The 24,388-nt window shown below is 43.4% G+C and overlaps 1 protein-coding gene across 20 annotated transcripts in view; it reads left to right on the forward strand.

Moving 5' to 3' along the window:
* Window positions 1–24,388, forward strand: part of itpr1b (inositol 1,4,5-trisphosphate receptor, type 1b) — a 111,762-nt gene that overhangs the window by 12,308 nt on the left and 75,066 nt on the right. For 14 of the 20 annotated variants that reach the window (XM_034287516.1, XM_034287513.1, XM_034287512.1 and 11 more), the window contains exons 4-30: window positions 2,626–2,741; window positions 3,155–3,241; window positions 4,859–5,017; window positions 6,935–7,033; window positions 7,590–7,673; window positions 8,310–8,456; window positions 8,610–8,705; window positions 8,943–8,987; window positions 9,105–9,134; window positions 10,132–10,286; window positions 17,086–17,185; window positions 17,277–17,437; window positions 17,692–17,833; window positions 17,924–18,082; window positions 18,187–18,359; window positions 18,829–18,948; window positions 19,481–19,675; window positions 20,197–20,448; window positions 20,706–20,847; window positions 20,948–21,101; window positions 21,196–21,386; window positions 21,554–21,680; window positions 21,814–21,868; window positions 21,987–22,152; window positions 22,306–22,470; window positions 22,785–22,853; window positions 22,963–23,100. In XM_034287516.1, coding sequence (XP_034143407.1) covers window positions 2,626–2,741; window positions 3,155–3,241; window positions 4,859–5,017; window positions 6,935–7,033; window positions 7,590–7,673; window positions 8,310–8,456; window positions 8,610–8,705; window positions 8,943–8,987; window positions 9,105–9,134; window positions 10,132–10,286; window positions 17,086–17,185; window positions 17,277–17,437; window positions 17,692–17,833; window positions 17,924–18,082; window positions 18,187–18,359; window positions 18,829–18,948; window positions 19,481–19,675; window positions 20,197–20,448; window positions 20,706–20,847; window positions 20,948–21,101; window positions 21,196–21,386; window positions 21,554–21,680; window positions 21,814–21,868; window positions 21,987–22,152; window positions 22,306–22,470; window positions 22,785–22,853; window positions 22,963–23,100 — 3,527 coding nt within the window. Of the gene's footprint in view, window positions 1–2,625; window positions 2,742–3,154; window positions 3,242–4,858; window positions 5,018–6,934; window positions 7,034–7,589; window positions 7,674–8,309; window positions 8,457–8,609; window positions 8,706–8,942; window positions 8,988–9,104; window positions 9,135–10,131; window positions 10,287–10,681; window positions 10,873–17,085; window positions 17,186–17,276; window positions 17,438–17,691; window positions 17,834–17,923; window positions 18,083–18,186; window positions 18,360–18,828; window positions 18,949–19,480; window positions 19,676–20,196; window positions 20,449–20,705; window positions 20,848–20,947; window positions 21,102–21,195; window positions 21,387–21,553; window positions 21,681–21,813; window positions 21,869–21,986; window positions 22,153–22,305; window positions 22,471–22,784; window positions 22,854–22,962; window positions 23,101–24,388 lie in introns of those variants that run through there. The other 6 variants (XM_010882051.5, XM_034287514.1, XM_010882052.5 and 3 more) reach the window with 2 other exon arrangements.

Below are 24,388 nucleotides of genomic sequence, written 5' to 3' on the forward strand. Positions count from 1 at the left end.
CAAAGATCCCTGTTGAGTATTAATAGCCCTGTTAAGCTATTTAAAAGGACTGGTTTCCAGGGAGCTTTAGCTGGTGTGTTAAACATCACTTCTTCCTCTGATCTGGGACAGGTACCATACAACAGTGATTGCTTTGGTTGGTGTCATGTCCGACACTTGGTTGTGTTTCTTGAGAAAATATAACCCCCCTGCCAGGACGGCTCCTTCCTGCCAATGGCAACACTGAATGTCTGTGATTGTGTTCTTACAGTTTTCAGAGAGCTGTGATCTCAGTACTGAAAGGGAAGGCCGTAGTATTTGAAGAATGTGACCTCGGCTAATCACAGTCAGGCAGAACATGCCCATGTGACTGAGTCTTGACTAAGTCTTGTACATTTTATAGTAAATAGTAGTACATTATTATATAATTTTGTATAGAGGTCTTGTGTTGTAAACTACTATTTATTAAAGGAATTCCCAACCTAGGGGGCGCATCCTGGGATATTTTATATATAATATATATATTATTTTACCTATTTCAAAGGGAGTGTCATAAGTAACTACATGTATTACTTTAATGTAACACATTTGTATTCATATTTCTGGATCTTTACAAAAAATGTAAAAGCTATTTAGATGGCACAATAATTCATTTATTATGCTATATGTGTTTTCTCACTTGAACAGAAATTGAGTGAACTGAATGACAGCAACCAATAAATGAGGGAATTTTAATACACGTGTCTGCTATTGTTTGTTTGATGAGATAAGTGGAGGATAAGGATGGTGCATCTTTTCCATTTGACCAACATAAATGTTAAGGATGTGCTTTCTATTCCCCCAACATTTATTCTCGTGAATAAATGTTGCACTATGTGGCCAAAAGAAGGTGGACACCCCTACTAATTATTGAGTTCAGGTGGTTTCAGCCACACAAAATGCTTACAGGTGCATAAAATCCAGCACATAGCCATGAAATCTCTATAAAAAACATTGGCAGTACTCCGAGCTCAGTGAATTTAAATGTGGCACTGACAAAGGCTGCCACTTTGCCAAAGTCAGTTTGTGAAATGTATGCCCTACTAAATCTGCCCTGGTCAACTGTAACTGCTATAATTTTCAAGTGGAAGCGTCTGGATCAACAACAGCCCAGCCACTTCATGGCTGATCATGCAAAATCACAGAGCGTGTTGTGCGTAGAAATTGTTGCATCACTCACCACATAGTTCCAAAAGCCCTCTGAAGCAACATCAGCACAAGAACTGTCCATCGGGAGCTTCACGAAATGAGTTTCCATGGCAAAGCAGCTCTATGCAAGCCTCACATCAACATGACAAGTCATCAATGACAAGCGTCAGCTGGAGTGATGTAAAGTAGGCGGGAGCAGTGGAAAAATTCTCTGGAGTGATGAATCATGCTTCACTACCTGTCAGTCTGATGGACAAATCTGGGTGTCTACTGGACACTATCTACTGGAATGCATAGTGCCTATTGTACAGTTTGGTGGAGGAGGGATAATGGTCTGGGGCTGTGTTTCAGGGTTTCAGCTAGGCCCCTTAGTTCCAGTGGGGTCATCATACTGCTACAGGATACAACGACATTTTAGACAATTGAGTGCATCCAACTCTGTGGCAACAGGCTGGGGAAGATCCTTTCCTGCTCCAGCATGACTGTGCCCCGGTACGCAAATCGGGGTCCATGAAGACATGGTTTGACGAGGTTAGTGTGGAGGAACTCGAGTGGCCTGCACAGAGCCCTGACCTCAACCCCTTTGAACTCCTTTGAGATGAATTGGAACGCCGATTGCGAGCCAGGCCTTCTTGTCCAACATCAGTGTCTGACCTAACAAATGCTCTTTTGGCTGAATTTGGCCAAATCTTATGAAACTCCTTCCCAGAAGAGTCAAATCCATATTAATACCCATGGTTTTGAAAGGGGATGTTCAACAAGCCTCCCCAAAAAACATATACAACAGAACTCATTAAATGAATGTTATTTTGGGGGATTTCTTTTTCGGGGGGTGGGTTATAAAATCGAAAATAGGGTGCCTTGGCGTGAAAAGGTTGGAAAACCGATTTATTACATCTAAACCGGCATTGTAAACCAGAATTTTTGTAAGCATATCAATGAGTTGTGTCTCGGTGTCCTCTGACATTTTCGGAAAATATGGCCCTGGTGTAAAAAAAAAGAAAAGGAAACCCAACAACTGAGCAATCCCTTCTTTCCTCCTGGGTAACATGTGCACAGACCCATTCTACCCTCAAATCCTGATTCTCCAAATGTTTTCTTCTTCGCTCTCCAAACCCACTTCATCTGCACACCCCTCTCCCACTGCCCCATGTTCTCCCCTGCCTTGCGTCCCACAACGGTGAATCAATGACTTCTTCTGCGTTTGTCGGCTGTGTTTTGTGCATGGCGCTCACCGGGGCAGCTATTTATTCTGCCTGTCACAGATAATCAGGTCCTCCAACTCACTGTGCCTCATGTGTCGCCTGCTTCAGAACGGCAGGGGGAACCAGTGTTATCTGTTTAGACAGTACGCCATCCTTTTGTGCACATTTCTCTCAGTAATTCCATTTATATTGCACTGAATGTTTTAGATTTGATACATCCTTGTGTCTCTTTTCCCTCTGTTCCTCTTTCCAGATTGCCTTTTCAAGCTGTGCCCCATGAACAGGTACTCTGCACAGAAACAGTTCTGGAAGGCTGCTAAACCAGGCGGTAACAGCACCACCGACACGGTCCTCCTTAACAAGCTCCACGTGAGTAGCTCCATCAGAACACTCCGGACGTTCTCCAACCGGTGCCTTTCGACGTTTTGCCGTGTTGTTGAGGCACAGGAAATCATAACACGTCTCACTTTCGTGAAACACCACAAATCCCTGTTGGTATTCTGTGAAGTACTGTGTGTTATTCCTATTTGTGTTTTTTGGAGCGCCGACTTTTAAGTCTGTGAGAGGTCAACAGGAATGGTTAACGTTTCCTAGCAAAGGTCTGGACATAATCTGCAGTCAATTCAGAATGATTGTGCATGTAAGACTGACATCCATCAGTCACCAACCACTGGGTGGTTCTTTTAACATACCACACTAAGAGCAAGAGATCGAATGGCCAACAAACATTTGTACTTTGTGGCTGTGGTATTCTGTAACATTATGTCTTCTTTATGTTTCAGCATGCTGCTGATCTGGAGAAGAAACAGAATGAGTCTGAAAACCGAAAGCTGCTAGGAACTATAATCCAATACGGAAATGTTATTCAGGTATGACAAGGAAGAGTGGGGTCAAAAAGTAACAAAGAGCCTCATTATGACTGTCACTGAGGGTAGTTGGGAGCTGGGTCCAGAGGCAATACAGATCCTCCAAAAATGCATCCAATTATCATTCAGGTACTATAATTATCTGCATATTTGACCAGTGGTAATAATCTAGAGCGAGTTAGATAATCAGTGGTCTATTCATTCTGACGATTTGGTTGGGATGAAAACCCCTGTATAGTTTCAAAACTGCTAGTAAATGGAATTAATGAAACAGGGAAAGGTTCACATTAATTTGTCCAAAAGAAACACTTTAATTTGTTGCAAAGCATTGCGTTTGCAACAGAATGAACAGATTGAATGCCCTCCAGGTCACAGGGCAGCCGTTGGTGTCAGGTTGAAGACCTACATTTCACAATGTACTTATTTTGTAAGGGAATTAGGGAAAATGCCAATAATTTGTCAAAACAAGCAGTAGCAGTTTCTGATTCATTGTTGATTATTTGGATATATCAGGAGTATTAGGCAAAGGTCTTTTTAAACTGGGGAAATTATTTCCTGTGCATGTTACTGTACCACCGAGATAAAACAAAACAAAAAATTGACCGTTGTTTTACCAGTTCCATTTTCATTTAATGATGGCCCAGCAATCTAATGTGCTCGATGTTCGTTTGTGTTGCAAACATCGGCAGTCACTTTTTCCATGTTTACGGCTTGACCCAGGCTGTTTTGTTGGTGTTCACACAGATAATAAACACAGATGTAAAAGTGGAGGGATGAGTTTGGCCAAGGGTTTTCTTTTTCAAGGTTTTTCTTTTCTGACTGCAAATAACTAATCACAACTGTGTCATTCTCCCCTGAAGGGATTTAAACATTTTGGTTGACTGAGTTTATGGTATCAATGATATCATCTAAAGCGCCAAAACACCAGCACAAATCTATTTTAAGGCCTCTACCTCTTTAACATTAGTGCCCATATTTTCAGAAGTGTATTTCAGGGAGATTTGTAGGCCTCTGGGTGTACAGTATGCGTTTTAGTGGTGTGATGACAGGAAAGGTATTGAGGCCAGTGGGGTACAGCTGTGCTCCTCTGTCAGCGTTGATATTTGCCACAGTCTTCCTACTCCAGAAAGTGGTTACAGCACACCAATCAGTAATTATTTGAGTCATTCTCATCTACACGTTTTTCTAGTCCTTGCTTTCTTGGTAAAACCAACAGCCATAATCAGAAAGGTTTCTTAACGTTTAGTCTAGATGTCGCACCAAAATACTTTTGAGGAGTATGGGCTGACTTTGTCCAATTGAGTAAACATACTTGATGTATTTCTTGATTTCGTTATTGGTTGAAATTATCGGGACAAATGAGGTCATGAGAAACATCTGAAAAAGGTTCTTGGCATGTTATACAAGAAGTTGCAGGGAGAGAAATGGGATCAGAAAACATTCAAGTGTGACATTTGCACATTCCTATGTGGATTTCTAGGAGAGGTCGCTGTGCCATCTACTTCAATCTCTCCCTGGGGCTATACTCCATAACAAACTCAGACCGTCACATTTATCTGTACATCAAACTAGTACATTCAGGGCTTTGTATGACTGTAACTGTCTGTTGTTCCATTCCAGTTGTTGCACTTGAAAAGCAATAAGTACCTGACAGTGAACAAGCGTCTCCCTGCCCTGTTGGAGAAGAATGCCATGAGGGTGACCCTGGACTCTGCTGGCAACGAGGGCTCCTGGTTTTACATCCAACCCTTCTACAAGCTGCGTTCCCTGGGGGACAGTGTGAGTGATCACCCCAGGGTTGGCTGTAGTGAGTCAATGGTCAGATGTGTCTGGTTATATCTCTGTAGAATAGCAGTGGAGCTCAGAACCCAGCTTTTAAACTCAAGGTGTGTTGCTAATTGTAGTGATTCTCACCCATTAGTAGTGTCCGCACCGGGAATCCGTTTTTAAATTGGCCAGCTAAAGATCTAACTGGAAGTTCAGCTGTGTCTGGCACCAACTATTCTTTAAGCTGCCGGCCTCAGTGGCCACAGTAAATATAATTACCACAGGGAACTCTTGGACATCATTCGATTGTTAACTCTTGACAGCGCTTAAGCTTACCTGGTTCATAAATAGTTTCAGTGGTGCAGACCACTGGCAGGACATATCTTTTTCTGTTTTGGCATTGTGTTGGCTTCTGTTTGTGTGCTAGTTTAATTGCATGGAGGCTGCTTTTAACCTTAGCTTTAGCCGATTGTCTGTCTGAATGACTCCTATACAGATTAGATGGTCCTGTGCGGCCATCTAGTGGTTGGTATTCAACATGGTCGAATGTGAACGGATAAACCAACGTTATAATTTTTGCCAGATATTACGTAGCAAGAACAGCTATTTAATAGTAGAAAAGCTTTGTTGCACCCTTCACCCTGACTGACAATAAGGAGTCATTTTGTCTGAAATGTGTTCTTTAATACATTTAATAAATACTGTAATGCTATTGGAAAAATTGGTTGTGTTTAAAAAGGTTGTGGGTATTTTTCGAATACAATTCATAATTTTTTGTTACTAACGGCTATCTGTTGATACATATTTGTGTGACAAAAGCAGTTATTCTTGGAAGCAAGGTTTGAAATTGAGCTATTTGGCAATGGTTAGTGGTTCAGAAACCTCTTTTTATGCTGTTTTAGATACTGCATAGGAATCCTAATAGATGACTCAATGAATTTGAAAAAGTTACCTTTTCACACTGGAAAAAAGTCTTAAAAGGCAGTTCAAAATGGCACAGACAATTTATATTAGGTAAATTAACCCATTTGGCCTTTTCTTTTTTTTTTAAATGCCTTCTGCATATGTCTATATAACACGTATGCCATTTTAGATTTTTTTTGTCCAAACATTTCCCATAGACTCCATGAGACTCATTCCGTTCCATCATTCTGTTACCGCTAGTTAGCAATTCAGCAAATGCTAGATGACAGTTTAAAGGAAGACTTTGGGCATGAAAAACCGCCAAATGCCTCATGCACCGCGTATAATCCAGAGTAGGGCAATGCTGACTGACACGACATGTAACTCACTTCTCTAATGTTTATGTATGTCATTTTCACAGGTTGACATTACTCATTATGAAACTGCATCTAGTGACGCGGGATGATGGTACATCAATTGGTTGTACGGTCTAAAGCTGTTCTTTTCTTTGCATGGTTTCCACTTCTGACTCATCTGAGGAAGTTTCTGAAGTTATTCATTGATTAAATCCTGAAGCGTCCCTTTAAGGACAAACGAGTGTAATGATTCAGTACGCAGTGCTCTTCCAGCTGAGACTCGTGAGGCTGGACATTCTGTGTGTCGGCGGGACCTCGTCTGGCTGCTGAGTCCACATCTGTCCGCAGCGGTTCTCTGGCATTATGCAATCAACTGTGGCCGGGAGCTTCTCTGAGCCGCTGTTCATCACAACGGGCACTTTGTTCAGCTCTAAACTGGCCTGGCCTCTCACTGGCTTCATGTGTTTCACACCCCTTCATGTGTTTCACACCCCATAGTGTACTATGCCATGGAAAATTCTGGTTGAATTGAGGAATTTTGTTTCCAGTTGGCAAAAACAGAATAGAAAAGTCTGTCTGTGTGACCATGTGTGGAGGTGAGATTCTGTGTGATTGATGGAGCGTGTCGGTGTTTCTAATAACGCTATTGATTGCTTCCCGGTCTGGCTAGGTGGTGATTGGAGACAAGGTGGTTCTTAACCCTGTGAATGCTGGACAGCCACTTCACGCCAGCAGCCATCAGCTGGTGGACAACCCAGGATGCAATGAGGTATTTCACAGGATTTCAGCTGCCACTCTGCTGACCACCCCCCCCGTGTTGTCCTTGTCCATCTGGCCATGCTTCCGACCTGGACTAGGTTTAAATAGACTCTGCAACAAGCCCACATGCATTTATTAATTATTATAATTTGTACCTTATTTTCACCCGGCACAGCCAGAATAGGACTGGTCACCCCTCTGAGCCTGGTTCCTCTCTAGGTTTCTTCCTAAATTTCAACCTTCTTTGGGAGTTTTTCCTAGCCACTGAAATTCAACACTACTGTTGTTTTCTCCTTGGGGTTTAAGGCCGGGTGTTTTGTAAAAGCACTTTGTGACAACTGCTGATATAAAAAGGGCTTTATAAATAAATTTGATTGATTCATTGATGGTTAATTTGTATTACTTTGCTCCTCCATCCTAGCAAGACTGTAAAAAGATATTTATTTGGAAGTCCCTTTTTTAAGAGAAACTTAAACTAATTAAATAGACATATTAATCTCAACCAAGTTAGAGTTGAACACAGTCGTTCCTGACTCTATGCAAGGCTCAATCCTCTTGTTTTTCAGGTGAACTCTGTTAACTGCAACACGAGTTGGAAGGTAGTTCTGTTCATGAAATGGAGCGACAACAAGGAGACCATTCTTAAAGGGGTGGGTACTGTGATTAGTTGAATGAATGTCAGACACAACATACTACAGGGCTGTCATTCCACATTTTACTGTGATTAGATGAATGAATGTCAGACACAATATACTACAGGGCTGTCGTTCCACATTTTACAGTGATTAGATGAATGAATGTCAGGAACAATATACTACAGGGCTGTCGTTCCACAGTTTACTGTAATTAGATGAATGAATGTCAGACACAATATACTACAGGGCTGTCGTTCCACATTTTACTGTAATTAGATGAATGAATGTCAGACACAATATACTACAGGGCTGTCGTTCCACATTTTACTGTAATTAGATGAATGAATGTCAGACACAATATACTACAGGGCTGTCGTTCCACATTTCAATGTGATTAGCTGAGTGAATGCCAGACACAATATACTACAGGGCTGTCGTTCCACATTTTACTGTAATTAGATGAATGAATGTCAGACACAATATACTACGGGGCTGTCGTTCCACATTTCAATGTGATTAGCTGAGTGAATGCCAGACACAATATACTAGAAGGCTGATCTTCCCGTTTTACTCTAGTTAGTTGATTGAATGTCAGAAACAATACATTAAAGGTTTGTCCTTCCCCATTTTATTGTTTGTGTGTGTTGTCAGGGGGATGTTGTTCGGCTATTCCATGCAGAGCAAGAGAAGTTCCTGACGTGTGATGACTTCAAGAAGAAGGAATATGTTTTTCTCAGAACTACCGGGCGACAGTCTGCCACCTCTGCCACTAGTAGCAAGGCATTGTGGGAAGTGGAGGTGAGCAAGGGACTGGGAGTTTAATGGAACACCGTCACACTAACATTAAGGACAAGGTTATGCAATACCTTTGTACGTGGTTAGTTTTATGCTGGTCCAGATGCTGTCCAGACTCTGGTTCTCATGCTGTCAGGTTTTGCATCCTTCCATCAGGTAGTCCATCATGACCCTTGTCGGGGCGGGGCCGGATACTGGAACAGCCTGTTCCGGTTTAAACACCTGGCCACAGGCTCCTACCTGGCGGCTGAGGTGAGTCCTCACACTGATTAAAAGGCCATGCTAGTCTACCAGACGACGACTTGCATGGCTCCTTTGATTCATACCTGCCAGTGTGATGAGTGCAATCATCTCTTGAGTTCTTCGCAGTGTGATTTATGAGTCTCAGTGGCATGGCTTGATTAAATATAAGTTGCACCTGTGTAGTTCAACTCACTTCCCCGTGTGTAGGACTTAATTATCCAATTGTGGTTGTTGGTATATTTTCAGGTGAACCCCGACTATGTGGAAGAATGTCCTGAGCCCCGCTCCTCAGTAAGTCACCCAGACCCCACTACTGCATATCTCTTCTTCCTGTCTGTCTGCTCTGTCCCACCCCCTACTCCCTGCTGCTCATCTAAACTCTGTGGTGGATCTTGTTCTCTTCTCCAGGTGGTGGATTTTGTTCCCTTTAACTTCCAGGTACTGTGCCTTTCCTGGTGTTTTGTCCTTGCAACAACGTCATTCGGGAATTGTGGGATTCGTTCCCTATATTTTGATATCAAGCTCTGACTTTGAGGAGAACTAACTAAACCGAATCTTTGTCTGACCCTAATTCTGGTCCCTTAATTCAGACCGCGGTTGTTGTCTACGTCGTGTCTGAATAGATCTCATGAAAAACTTCATCTGTTGCCATGTCATCTGATGCTTTTTCTCCGTGTTCTGAAATGAGAGCATCAAGTTACAAATTGCAATAAATGTGTTAGATCACCACTGGATATCACCATTCCATACTCTCTGTATGGTTTGAAGTCACCTCTGGATGGCGGCACCACACCAAGGTGGCTGGTGACATTATACAGAGTCTATGGAGGAAGCATGACAGACCATTATCTTCTGGGGGAACATTGGGGGTCTGTCTGTCTGTGGTTTGGTTCAGTTTCCTTTAATTCATGTTTTGCTTTCATAAAAAAACCCAGGAAATGTCTATCCATTTAGCCTCCTAAGTAATTTCGAAATGCATTATTGAATTGGAATTGAGTTAAAAATGTAGATCAGTCAATTTGATTGGATGAGTCACCAACAAGTAATCTCTTCCAAAAGTGGAAAAGATCTCTGAGATAGTGTGACTGATCCAAATCTAACCTCCTGCTCAGCCCTGTGATTGGCACTGATGGGTATGGCTAATAAAAGGAGAGATGAGTGGGTGTATTTGCTGTGGAGGAAAAGGAAGCTCATTATCCCAATATTATCACAATGCTAAATACATGTTGGATAGAAACCCAAAAATGTTGCAGTGTTTTAACCTGTCATTATGATGAACTGATTGAGCAGTGATTAAGTTGTCATCGTGCATAAGTCTAACTATAAACAGACTGGAGGAAATGCATAGAGCGAATCCTACAGTCACAGTAATACCACTGCATTGCACTGCAAATGAAACTCTCTAACTGTTTCCGAACTGTACCACCCCCCCCAGCTGGACTCGGACCATGAGGCTCTGCGGGCCCGTCTGCGGACACCCCAGGAGAGGGTCATGTACCAGCTTGTGTCCGTTCCGGATGGCATGGATATCTCCTCCATCTTTGAGCTGGACCCAACCACCCTGAGAGGAGGGGACTCGCTAGTGCCCAGGTACAAAGCCAATTATCAAATACCTCCGCACAAACGCAGCCCTCTATATCTGCCTTCCATCACATCTTCAGTCAGCCTGGTCTAAATCAACAATTCCTGAAACATCACTTTAGGGCTCTCGTTATTTCAGAGTCCGGGGTTAGTTGGGGTCTGGGGAAGGAGTGGGCAGACGTGAGACATGTCCTTCATTTGTAGCGTTTACGCCACCCACCACGAAACATGAAACAACTGTTGACGCTGCCGCTCTTCACAACTTCAGTCGATTTCCCATCTGCCAAGGGCTTACTGAGGTGATTCCGGAACACAGCATACCCTTCACGCAAATGTGCGCCTGTGTGTATTAGTGTGTTTGTGAGCAAGTGAGTGCGCACGTGAGTGTCGTAGGAGGGAATGGGAATCCAGTTTGTTTGTTCTAGCTAATGATAGCCAGGAAAGTCCCGGTCTGAAGCAGGAAGCCATGGCGAAGGAGCAGACTGCAACAGTGCCGGGGGGATCCGGAGAAGCAGAATATGTTGCAACATGCCGTGATCAAATAACTGAATGCAGAAGCCAGATGTTCCAATAACCATCCATCCGCCTCCACACAGTAAATATAACATCATCTGGAAGGCATATTTCCTGTAAAGTAATATGTTACTGCCAAATACATGGGAAATTATCGGCTCCTTACCGTACACTGTTTCACGGGCACCAGGCCATGTGAATAAGTGGCGCTTTAAGTTACTGTGAAATCCAAACGTATTGGAGTGGTTACCTATTGCTTGTTTGTTTACCAGCACTTTGGATTTCGAATGGTGCAGTGACTATGGTGTTAACGTACAGACTGTCAGCTTGTACTGTAGTCCCCCATCTCAGAGTACTGAATCAATTTAGACAGATGAACATTATGTACAATAGCCATGTTTACTACTTGGTTTCATGTAATGACTGCCAGACGTCTGTGAACTATTGACATCACCAGACGCTCTGTATCTTCACTGGTGATGTTCTGCCAGGCTTGTACTTTGGCTTCAGTTCTTGCATGTTTCTGGGTCTTTTTATATTCAGTCTTGTATTCAGCAAGTGAATCACAAGCTCAGTTGGATTCAGATCGGGATATTGATTTCAATCCCCTTTGTTACAGTAGCTAGGAGTGACTGTAATTTTCACAAGATGACAGTGTCTGCTAAATGACTGAACTACTAATGTGAATGTGTGTTTTGGGGTTATCGTCCTGGTACATGATGGAACAGCGTGAGTGGACAGAGTGTACAGGCTGCTGGTTATATCTCTAGACAAAATGTTTCTGTACACTTCAGAATCAATTCTGCCACTGCTGTCTGCAGATCCCATCATCAATGAAGACAAGTGTGCCGCTTCAAGGTGCAGCTAAACACAGGCCAAGACCTGTATTTGGGATCATGGCTAAGTCTCTTTCCTCTTTTCATTACTCTGGTAAATTTGGATCTTTGTCTTATCTGCCCAGACGACAGTTTGAATCTATTGAGAGCAACGACATTTATTAATTATTTCTGGTAAATTCCACGATTCTCACGTCTTTTCACTTGATGAAAAAGTTAGATATTGTCGCCTTTATTGCTATTATTTATAGTTATTGTGTAAATGAACTAGGCTTGTCTGATTTCTTGTTAACTGTAACCTGACTACAGTATGTAGTTCCTGAGGCATATTAGTGGTTTCCATTAGGTGGTGTTACCCTCAGAAGTTCTGCTGGTGTCTTCTTCTACGTATAGTCTTTGACACAGCTATGGAGAGTGTCCCTGATCTATTGAGTTTTCTTCACCATTGAAAGTATCAACTGGGGATTTTAAAGTTGTCTTCTTTGGTCTACCAGGTTGTTTGGCATTGCTGATCTCACTTATGTGTTCTTTCTTCAGCTAACAGTTTATTTTGGCCTTATGTTTTGGCTACGTCTCAGATGATATTATACATTAAAGCTGACAGTCAGCACTTTAACTCTGTTGTATCATTTACAATTCTAAGAGCCAGAACACAGAGCCCAAAGTGTCACCATCAGAATACTTGTAGTTTGTTCTATGCACCTTAAAGCAAATTGTTTTGTTGTTGCTTTTGTTGCTATCTGTAGTGTCAAAAGTCTCTGTGTTAGCCAAGATGTATCAGATTGCTGACACAGCATTTCAAGGTTGGGCCTGGGCTGTTTTCCTTCTTCTTCACAGAGTGACTGCCTCATGTGGGACAGGGGTGTTTTGGCTCAAATACCAATAGTGTGGTGAATTCTGGCAGCAGACCGAAATCAGATAAGGCCAGGGCCTCTTCCCGTGATGTCAGAGCCCACATTATGTCAGGTGTTCAGGCACATGCCTGTCCGCTTTCTCCTTTTTGCCAGCTCCCTCCTCCCCTTCTTCATCGCCTCCCTCCGCCCCTCCCTCTGTCACTACCTGAAGTAACCCCTGTTGCCCTGGTTGCAGGCAGGCTAGGTTTGAATCATTAGTGTGAGCGCATGGGGGACATAAAGGTGATCCTGTTAGCCTGTCTGGCCATTGCGCAGCCAGGCCAAGAATACCAGGCCTTTGGCCACAGAAGACACAAATGTAGACCCGACCAGTGTTTTGTTTCAATTTTAGGTTGATTGATTATTATTGATTGTTACCATTAGCAGGCACATAAGGTTAACACGGAATAGCTGGAATTCTCCCTCTCTGCGAATCTTGCCATTCTGTTTCTAAATCTCTCTGTGCTTCAGTGAGGAGATGTGGGCTGTGACTGTCTCCATTGACTCTTTAGCTGCAGGTTTTGCTCTGTCAAACCCAAGGGGATATTGTATGCACGCACTGTGGTCGTGTTGCGTTTCTGATCTTTTGTCCCATCTTTGTGTGGGTTTTGATGCATATGTGAGCATGTTCATGTGTTGTTCCTATGTCATGTGGTGTTCCTATTTGTGAATTAGGGTCACATTTAACTTCTTGGTTTTTATAGTGTGTTTGAAACGTGTGAAGTTCACAGCCTATTCTTTTTATTTTAAGACATGACTTTTGTAGATTGATAAACTGTTATTTCATGTATAATAAAATGTTTGATGTAATCTGCATTTATGGGGGGAAATGAAACAATGGCATTTTCACTCATCTGTGCATGTGAAATCCAGTTTGCACGACAATATTCAAGACTGTTAAAGACATGCAACTTTTTAGTTCTGAAGAAGGACATGAATTTTACAGTGTTTGAATTGTTTCAAAACGTTTATGTGTTTATGTATCCATTTATTTTTGTATCAGGGACTGTAACAAGCAATTGTAAAAAAAAAAAATATTTGTTTAGCTTACATAATATCATTTGTCTTTAGGTTGTTTCCAAATATTTTTGGAAGGCAATACAAAGTAACAAGATGCCTGCTCTCCTATTAGTCATCTAGTGTATTTAAATCATGTATAGGCATTTATTTTGCTGACTCTGGAATAAATATGATGACTAAAACTGTCAGAAACAGACTCCATAAGGGGGGCATGAGGGCCCAACGTTCTCTAGTGGGACCTGTGCTCACAGCCCAGCACTGTGCAGTCATGATTGGCATTCACCAGAGGCCGCCATTGGCGCCCTGTTGTCTTCACAGATGAGAACAGGTTCACACTGAGCTTACAGTGGATATAAAAAGTCTACACACCCCAATTAAAATGCCAGGTTCTTGTGATGTAAAAGAATGAGACAAATCATGTCAGAACTTATTTCCACTTTTAATGTGACCTAAAACATGAACAATTCAATTGAATAACAAACTAAAATCTTTGAGGGAGAAAAAAAAACTCACAATAACCTGGTTGCATAAGTGTGCACACCCTTAAACTAAAACTTTGTTGAAGCACCTTTTGATTTTATTACAGCACTCAGTCTTTTTGGGTAGAAGTCTATTAGCATGGCACATCTTGACGTGGCAATATTTGCCCACTCCTCTTTGCTGAAGCGCTCCAAATCTGTCAGATTGAGAGGACATCTCCTGTGCACAGCCCTCTTCAGATCATCCCACAGATGTTCAATTGGATTCAGGTGTGGGCTCTGGCTGGGCCAATCAAAAATGTTAATCTTCTTTTGGTGAAGCCATGCTTTTGTGGAATTGGATGTGTGCTTTGGGTCGTTGTTGTGCTGAACGGTGAACGGTAAAGGTTTTGTGCCAAAATTGCCTGGTATTTGGAACTGTTCATAATTCCCTCCACCCTGGCTATGGCCCCGGTTCCAGCTGAAGAAAAACCACTCCAAAGCATGATGCTGCCACCACCATGCTTCACTGTGGGTATGGTGTTCTTTGGAAGATGTGCAGTGTTGCTTTTGCGCCAAACATACCTTTTGGAATTATGGCCAAAACGTTCAACCTTGGTTTCATCAGACCATAACACATTTTCTCACATGCTTTTGGGGGACTTGATGTTTGTTTTTGCAAACTTCAGCCGGGCTTGAATGTTTTTCTTTGTAAGAAAAGGCTTCCATCTTGCCACCCTACCCCATAGCCCATTCATATGAAGAATACGGGGGATTGTTGTCATGTGTAGCACACAGCCAGAATGCCAGAAATTCCTCCAGTTCCTTTAATGTTGCTGTAGTCCTCTTGGAAGCCTCCCTGACCAGTTTTCTTCTCATCTTTTCATCAACTTTGGAGGGACGTCCAGTTCTTGGTAATGTCTCTGTTGTGCCATAATGTCTCCACTTGATGATGACTGTCTTCACTGTTTTCCGTGGTATATCTAAATTATTTTGTACCTTTCTCCTGACTGATACCTTTCAACAATGAGATCCCTCTGATGCTTTGGCTTTTGCTCTGAGATGCAACTAAGAAAATGTCTATTTAACATGAGTTTGAATGTGATTGGTTAATTCTGAACACAGCCACATCCCCAGATATAAGAGGGTGTGCACACTTATGCAACCAGGTTATTGTAAGGTTTTAATTTTTCCCGCTCGAAGATTTCAGTTTGTTTTTCAAATGAATAGTTCACATTATAGGTCACACTAAAAGTTCTGACATTATTTATCTTTGTCTCATTCTTTTACATGACAAAAACCTGGCATTTTCACAGGGGTGTGTAGACTTTTTATATCCACTGTATGTTACAGACGTCAGAGACTGGAGACGCAGTGGTGAAGGTTATGCCGCCTGCACCGTCTTCCAGCATGACCAGTTTGGCAGTGGGTCAGTGATTGTCTAGAGAGGCAAAGTCTTGGAGGGTTGCACACACCTCCACGTACTAGCCAATGGTACCCTGACGGTTGGTACCGGGACCCATCGTCAGAACTTGGTGCAGCTGGTGCGGTGGGCCCTGGTTTCCTTCTGGTGCAGGACAATGCCTGGCCTCATAGCCAGAGTGAATAGGCAGCTCCTGGATGTTGAAGGCATTGATGCCATTGACTGGCCCTCACATTCTCCAGACATGAATCCAATTGAGAACCTCTGGGACGTTATGTATCAGTGCATCCGAAGCTGCCGAGTAGCACCACAGACTGTCCAGGAGCTCACTGATACCCTGATCCAGGTCTGGGAAGAGATCTCCCAGGACACCATCTACCATCTCATCAGGAGCATGCCCAGACGTTGTCGGGAGTGCATACAGGCACGTGGGAGTCACATTATGAGTTGCTGTGATGAAATTCATGCAAGTTGGAACAGCCTGTGATTTCAATTGTTTACTTTGATTTTCGGTGTGAGTTTGAATCATGCCCTTTTTCTCAACAAATTATACAATGTACAGTAAAGATTTTGATCTTTAATATATTTAGTTCATTGAGACCCGATGTGTGATTTAAGGGTTCACTTAATTTTTTTGAGCCGTGTAGTTGATTGTGATTACTCATGTCATAAGAATGCTATTCAAAGTCAGAATGCAGGTTCCAACAGAACACCTAGATTTACGACAGAATTATTTTAGTTGGTACTCTCCAAGCAGCATGGTTGTGACCCAAATTGAACCCTTATTGTTGGCACAAAAACACTATTGACATGTTGGAACTAGATGTGCATCCACTTGTTTGAGGATTTTTTCACACCCCCAACTGTTAAAGCCTGCTCTAACACAAATCCACAGTAATGTTTTACATTTGTCAAACAGAGCAATTACACTTCTGTTATAATGTAGATTATGGCTGTTGTGAAATTCACACGTGAGCCCGCCATCTTTGACCATATGAGTGACATTGTATGGTTGTAGATTAGTGAGCACTTGCATCAAAGGCAGAATCTGAATAATGAATCTTTACAAGGCTTTGTTCATGTAATAGGACTGCTTTTTTCACGTTCAAATTTACAGCATAACAGCAATTGCACTGTTAGCTGCAGGTGTGATAATGCAGTATACTCACCAGGCCTTCCTCTGTCGACTGGCAACGCACACTCCTTGCCAAATTATTTTACATTTAAGTTACTTATTTTTTATCTTCCCAGACAATTTCTCAAAATAGAAAAATGCTCCAGACTGTCTGATTTTAACCCAGAAACAAATTGGTTGAGTTACAGCCAGAACCGATTATAAACTCCATTATACAATCGCTTAAAGCTTAGTGTTGTACAACATCCGTCATTTTGATTTGACCACAAACTTTGGTTGAAACAGTCCCAGACTGAATTATGTAGCAAACGATACAGACACAGGCTAATTCAGTATGAGTCGCCAGGCAAATTTCCCAGTATTATCAAACACTTCAGCAAACAGTATGGTTGACAAAAAGATCACACGTTATCACACAAAAACAGTGTGTTCGATATGAAATACAATTGTAGTGGACGTAGACTAGTACATTGGACTGTTCTTGTGTTCCTTGGAACGGTCCCCTGAGTGACTTTGTCCTGTTCCCTCAGGAACTCGTTTGTCAGGCTCAGACACCTCTGCACCAACACATGGGTCCACAGTACCAACAACCCCATCGACAAGGAAGAGGAGAAGCCTGTCATGTTACGGGTGAGTGGCCCCGGGAAGGAAAACTGCCTGTGACCTTTGGTCAGTCCTGTAAAATCAATTTATTGAACGTTTGTTTTACACACTCGTTTAGATTGGCACATCAGCAGTTAAAGAAGACAAAGAGGCCTTTGCCATAGTGCCTGTCCCGCCAGCAGAAGTCAGAGATTTAGACTTGGCAAATGATGCCAGTAAAGTATTGGCTTCCATTGCTGGCAAACTGGAGAAGGGCACTATAACACAGAACGAGAGGAGGTAAAGTTTCTGTTTGATATTCTGATCAGATGCCAGCAGTTGGCCTTTGACCAAGTGCATTACATTATTGTAAATTATGGTTGACAGTCATTTTAGGAGATTGTTGATAGCCTTGTGGTTTTACTAGCTGTTATTTTTCCAATGACACTGTTTCTGGCTTGTCTCTCTGGAGAGGCTGTCTGTAGGAGTTGGTTTTACCTTGGATGTCAGTAGAACCATTCCTACCTCCCTGATCCCGTCTACCTGGTCTCTAGGTTTGTCACTAAGCTTCTGGAGGACCTGGTGTTCTTCGTGTGTGACATCCCCAACAGTGGCCAGGATGTGCTGGAGATCATGGTCAACAAGCCCAACCGGGAGAGACAGAAGCTCATGAGGGAACAGAACATCCTCAAACAGGTGCAACGTCAGCAAGTTATTCCCCGCATTTACTGTCCGTGTTGACCTCCGCGTTGTCACTTTCAGATACTAACGGATTTCTCTCTTCAGATATTTAAACTTCTTCAAGCCCCATTTACGGACAGCGGAGATGGACCCATGCTGCGATTGGAGGAGCTTGGTGACCAACGACATGCCCCTTTCAGGCACATCTGTCGGCTATGTTACCGGGTATTACGCCACTCCCAACAAGACTACAGGAAGAACCAGGTCTGTAGACACAACTGGACGGGGTGATGATGAATTTGTGTGCAAAAGTTTGCCAGCTAAATGTCTAAAATTGTGCTGACTCTTACTGACTCCCCCCTCTGCAGGAGTACATAGCTAAGCAGTTCCGCTTCATGCAGAAACAGATAGGCTATGACGTTCTGGCCGAGGACACGATAACGGCCCTGCTACACAACAACCGCAAGCTCCTGGAAAAACACATCACGGCTGCCGAGATTGACACCTTCGTCACCCTGGTCAGGAAAAACCGGGAGCCAAGGTGAGATCTTGATGGCCGACATCATGGGGGCCTGCCTTGGGCCTGATTCAGAAGGTGGTTTGTGACTAGTTTGGGTGGAGGCGTGTTTGTGCAGCGGCAGCCAGAGAACATAGCTTATGTAGATGTATTCAGATGTATGCGTGAGGTTAATAGAGGATGGGATTGTGCTGGACCCTGGCACTGGAGCTAATTGCTGTCATTAGCGCTGTCTAGCTTCAATCATGTCTTGGGCTGCTGGCGATATGAGAACCACGCTAATCCAAGGGCCTGAATAAAGGGGGCTTTTACTGGAGCATGGAGCTGGGAGGGGGGCTGGGACTGTAGCCATTTGTTTCCTGCAGCACACAGTCAGTTTGCTTGAATAAGGTGTGTGTAGTGTGGCTCATGGTTAGCGTCTGGGTGTAGGCCCTGTCCCAGGCAGCTAGGCCTGTATACTGACCGTGACCTTGTCTTTGACCCTCGTCTCCAGGTTTCTGGACTACCTGTCTGATCTGTGCGTGTCCATGAACAAGTCCATTCCAGTGACTCAGGAACTCATATGTAACGCTGTGCTGGACCCTTCCAATGGAGACATCCTCATCGAGACTAAGTAAACCACCTTGTTATGACGCAGGTCTACTTCAAGCAAAGAATCATGCCGCCTGAACACGTTCGTTCCCCATTGGTGTGGCCCCTCATTTGTCCCACAGAGACCTATAAGACTGCTCAGCGCATCAGTCCACCTCTCAATACTGTTAACTAACCAGCAGCTCTACTTTGTGCATCTCCCTGCAGATAGATGTACTAAACCTGTACTGTTAATGTGTACCTCAACTGTTTTTCTATGTGTACTATATACTCGCTGCTCATTGTTTTTATTTGTGGGTCAATGTTGTGTGGATTTTGTGTACTCTGTTCTACCTCTAGCGGCTCTAATACAAGTAAAATTGTCAGTGTGAGCACATTTAATTGATGATTAAGGGTATTCTGATTGTTACTAGCACTTTAACAATGAACAGGGGTGGATGCATGTGCATAAAAGTTATATTGAGGCATTTTAACTTGGCTTGGCTGAAGTGCTGCTATTACTAATGTTGTTGATTATGAACATTTTCAAGATTTAGTATTTTCTTATTAATCAGGTTAGTGCTGTCACGCTTTGAGATCGAGTCTGTAACGATCGGGGAGACTCCCATAGAGACAGAGGAGGACGAGGAGGAGGTGTGGCTCTTCTGGAGGGACAACAACAAGGAGGTCCGGAGCAAGAGTATCAGAGAACTGGCCCAGGATGCCAAGGAGGGCCAGAAGGAAGACCAGGAGGTGATCAGCTACTACAGGTCAGCCAATCAGATGACCTAGGGTTGGCTAGTGGCTGATATGACACTATCTAAGAAATAATAAAAAAAACAGCTTGAAATTAAAGAAATCTGCCAATGTGGTAAGAAAATGCTACTTAATCTATTAAAGACAAATTCATTATTAGAATAAGCTTGGCCGGCCCAAGACATAAGTGGCCACTTAGGGCCCCCGACCGCCAGGGGGCCCCGGACTGCTACTGAGCCCCAGACCACTAGGGGAGAGAGGACCCCAAATCACATTTTGCTTAGGGCCCCCAAAAGGCTAGGGCCAGCGCTGAAAATAAGACAATAGGTTTCTGAAATCTAGAATTGTTCATATTAATCGTTGTGTCTGAATTTTAGCTTAATTTCTAATTTCAAACACTTACTTTCGGAAGCGTATTCTCAGTGCGTATTTGGAAACTACAGGTATGTAGAAGCACGGACAGTGTTTTAATTGTCCATGTACTGTGGCCTTCCAGTGTCCTGTCCAAATGTCTCAGTTCTCCTTCCCCCATCAGGTACCAGCTGAACCTCTTTGCCCGGATGTGTCTGGACCGGCAGTACTTGGCCATCAATAAGATCTCAGGTCAGCTGGACGTGGACCTGATCCTGCGCTGCATGTCTGATGAAGATCTGCCCTACGACCTCCGTGCTTCCTTCTGTCGCATGATGCTGCACATGCATGTGGACCGCGACCCCCAGGAACAGGTCACGCCGGTCAAGTATGCCCGACTCTGGTCCGAGATACCCTCCAAGATTGCCATTGACGAGTGAGTGAGGTGCATGTTTGTGTGTTCAAAACTTTGTGTGTTCAAACTTTTGACTGGTTCTGTATGTTATACATTACAGAGCTCAACTATAGGCTACCTTTTTTATTTATTTTAAGATGTACCTTCACATTGGAAGTGAAATTGCTCCCACTACCCAAGAGCCCCCCAAAACAAGAAAAGATTAAAAACAAAACCATTTACTTTCAAACCTCCAGCCCCTCTGAGCCTTAGACAAGCATGTTCTCTCCTTTTCTAAGCTACGACAATGATGGGACAACCAGGGACGAGGTCAAGGAGAGGTTCTGTCTCACCATGGACTTTGTGGAGAACTACCTGATGTCTGTGGTGGCTCAGAACATCCCTTTCGACGACAGAGAGAAAAACAAGCTCACCTTTGAGGTACATTTCCCTGATTGAACGTCGAACCTGTGAACTTGACCTTGAGGGCATAATAACGATACAGAGAATAAAGTTGCTTCTGGTTTTATTTAACTTAAAGGTGGTGAACCTGGCGAGGAACCTTATTTACTTTGGCTTCTACAACTTCAGCGACCTGCTGCGACTGACTAAGATCTTGCTTAACATCTTGGACTGCGTTCATGTCAGCACCGCATACCCCATTAACAAGCTGGAGAAAGGAGAGGAAAAACAAGGTGAACACCACCCTGCTGTCTGTCTGTTACCTGTGTGACTGTCGGTCTGTCTTTTGGACTTCTTTAAGTTTTGTGTGTGTGTGTGTGTCCGCAGGCAGTAATGTGATGAAGTCCATCCACGGAGTGGGGGAGCTCATGACTCAGGTTGTCCTCAGAGGAGGAGGCTTCCTCCCCATCACACCGACTCACCAGCCGGAGGAGGGAGCAGTGAAGACCCAGGTGGAGCCGGAGAGGGAGGACATCATGGTGATGGACACTAAGCTCAAGATCATCGAGATCCTCCAGGTGACCCCTTCGTCTGTCCTCTGGCCTTTCATGTTAATTGGCTGATGCTATGTTCAAATAGCTTGGCTTTGATATCAAGCAGCAGTTCAACCACGTGTAGATTAAGGGGCATCTTGTTCTAAGTATGAATGTTGTTATTAACTAACTGATGTGTTCCTGCCCTACAGTTCATTCTGAATGTGCGGCTGGATTACAGGATATCCTGCTTGCTGTGTATATTTAAGAGGGAGTTTGATGAGAGCAACCCTCAGGGTGATGGCTCTTCATCTAGTCCGGATGGAAATAATGTGACAGGTCAGCTGACTGAAAACTGAAGCCTTGCCCTTTTTTCATGTCATCAATTCTTAGACATCTGCGCTCTGGATTGGTCTCTCAAATGTAGCCGTCAAAAGGACTTCACATGTCAACGCTTTCTTTGTTTTGTCAGGGGCTCTAGATTTTGAGAACATTGAGGAGCAGGCTGAAGCCATCTTTGGAGGGAGGTAAACCCTCTCATTTTACCTTGAGACAAAGCAATGTCACGGTCCGTAATAACACTGTATTCATAGAGATTTTAGTTTTATCAGAGAAGCCCAGTGTCTGAGCTTGGTTGTCCTGCAGCGAGGAGAACACCCCGCTGGATCTGGATGACCACGGCGGTCGGACCTTCTTGAGGGTCCTGCTCCACCTGACCATGCATGACTACCCTCCCCTGGTGTCTGGGGCCCTCCACCTGCTCTTCAGACACTTTAGCCAGAGGCAGGAGGTCCTCATGGCTTTCAAACAGGTAGATCCCCAATGAAACCAACCCCTTCTAACCATCAGAACACACAGTTCCACAGTATCACTGTATCGGTTATCGAGTACCCATTGTTGGAATAAAATTCAGTTTGGTTTTGCTGAGATATTGAACTAAACTCAGAGATTCCCCTTGGCTTAGGTCCAACTCTTGGTGACCAGCCAAGATGTGGACAACTACAAGCAGATCAAATCGGATCTGGACCAGCTGCGCTCCATCGTTGAGAAGTCAGAGCTGTGGGTCTACAAGAGGCAAGGGGACGATGATGGAGGGGACGGACCCTCAGAGTCTGACCATAAAAAGAAGGTGGTGTCCCTCTATGGTTACTGTTGTGTATACCTGTAGGGAGTGTTATTCAATGGTTACTGTAGTGTACACCTGAAGGTTATGTTTCTCCATGGTTACTGTAGTGTACACCTAATGGTAGTGTTACTCCATGGTTACTGTAGTGTACACCTGAAGGTTATGTTTCTCAATGGATTACTGTAGTGTATATCTGAAGGTTATGTTTCTCAATTATTACTGTAGTGTACACCTGAAGGTAGTGTTTCTTCGTGGCTACTATAGTGTACACCTGAAGGCTCTCTCTTCAACCTTCTCCTGATTGTGTCCATGCCCAGGTGGAGTCAGGCGGCTCTGACAAAAAGGAGGAAAGCACCAGCAGTTACAACTACAGGGTTATGAAGGAGGTACCATCTTAAGTTCTTATTCATCCCACGACGTGAAGAGTCATTGTCTTCACCCTTTTAGATGCTGTCAGTTGTCAGATATGTAAAAGTCACACCTTTGTGTGTCCAGATCCTGCTGCGGCTCAGTAAGCTGTGTGTCCAAGAGGGACAGTCTGGGAGAAAGAATAAGAAGCAACAGCAGCGACTGCTGAGAAACATGGGGGCCCACAGTGTGGTTCTGGAGTTACTGCAGATCCCTTATGAGAAGGTACCGGAGGAGAACACATTCCTTTACAGACCAACCAAACAGGCTTATAAACAGGATTTACAGTTGTGCTCAAAAGCTTGCATACCCTTGGAGAATTGGTAATATGTACCATTTGTAAAGAAAATGTGAGTGAGCACGCAAAACACTTTTATTTCTTATGGGATTCACATTCAACTGTAGGTCATAACAGAATGGCACAATCATAAAACAAAACATTGCAACAAAGAAAAAAATGAACTCAAAAGTCTGCATACCCTTAGTTCTTAATATTGTGTATTGCCCCCTTTAGCATCAATGACACCATGCAGTCTTATGTAATAGTTGTCTGTGAGGCTTCGAATTCTTCCAGGTGGTATAGTTGCCCATTCTTCTTTGCAAAATGCATCCAGGTCAGGCAAAGTCTTTGGTCATCTTGCATGAACCGCACGTTTGAGATCTCCCCAGAGTGGCTTGATGATATTAAGGTCAGGAGACTATGATGGCCACTCCAGAACCTTCAGCTTTTTCTGCTGTAACCACTGGAAGGTCAACTTGGCCTTGTGCTTTGGGTCATTGTTGTGCTGAAAAGTCCAAGAGCGTCCCATGGGCAACTTTCATGCAGAAGAATGCAAATTGTCTGATGACATGCCGCATTCATCTTGCCATCAATTTTCCTTAATAGCTCACACACCCCCAAAACATCAGTGAGCCACCACCACGCTTCACAGTGGGGATGGTATTCTGTTCACTATAGTCCTTGTTGACCCCTCTCCAAACAGAGCGTTCATGGTTGTGACCATAAAGATCTATTTTGGTCTCGTCTCTCCAAATTACAGTGTGCCAGAAGCTGTGAGGCCTGCCAAGGTGTTTTCTGGCATATCGTAACTGGGCTTTTTTGAGGCATTGGTGCAGTAAAGGATTCTTTCTGGCAACTCGACCATGCAGCTCATTTTTGTTCAAATATCCTCGTATTGTGCTCCTTGAAGCAACCACACCATCTTGGATATTTTTTTATATTCTTTTCCATCTTTATAAAGTTCCATTACCTTGTTACGCAGGTCTTTTGACTGTTCTTTTCTGCTCCCCATGGCTCAGTATCTAGCCTACTCTGTACATTCATGTGAGAGCTAACAAACATATTGACTATTTATTCACAGACACTAATTGCAATTTAAAAAGCTATAGGTGTGGGAAATTCACCTTTAATTCCCATTTTAATTCCTGTTTGTCACGTTGTGTGTCTGTAACAAGGCCAAACATTCAAGGGTATGTAAACTTTTGATCAGGGCCATTTGGGTGATTTCTGTTA

Source organism: Esox lucius, chromosome 17 (genome assembly GCF_011004845.1).
Source record: "Esox lucius isolate fEsoLuc1 chromosome 17, fEsoLuc1.pri, whole genome shotgun sequence".
NCBI lineage: Eukaryota > Metazoa > Chordata > Actinopteri > Esociformes > Esocidae > Esox > Esox lucius.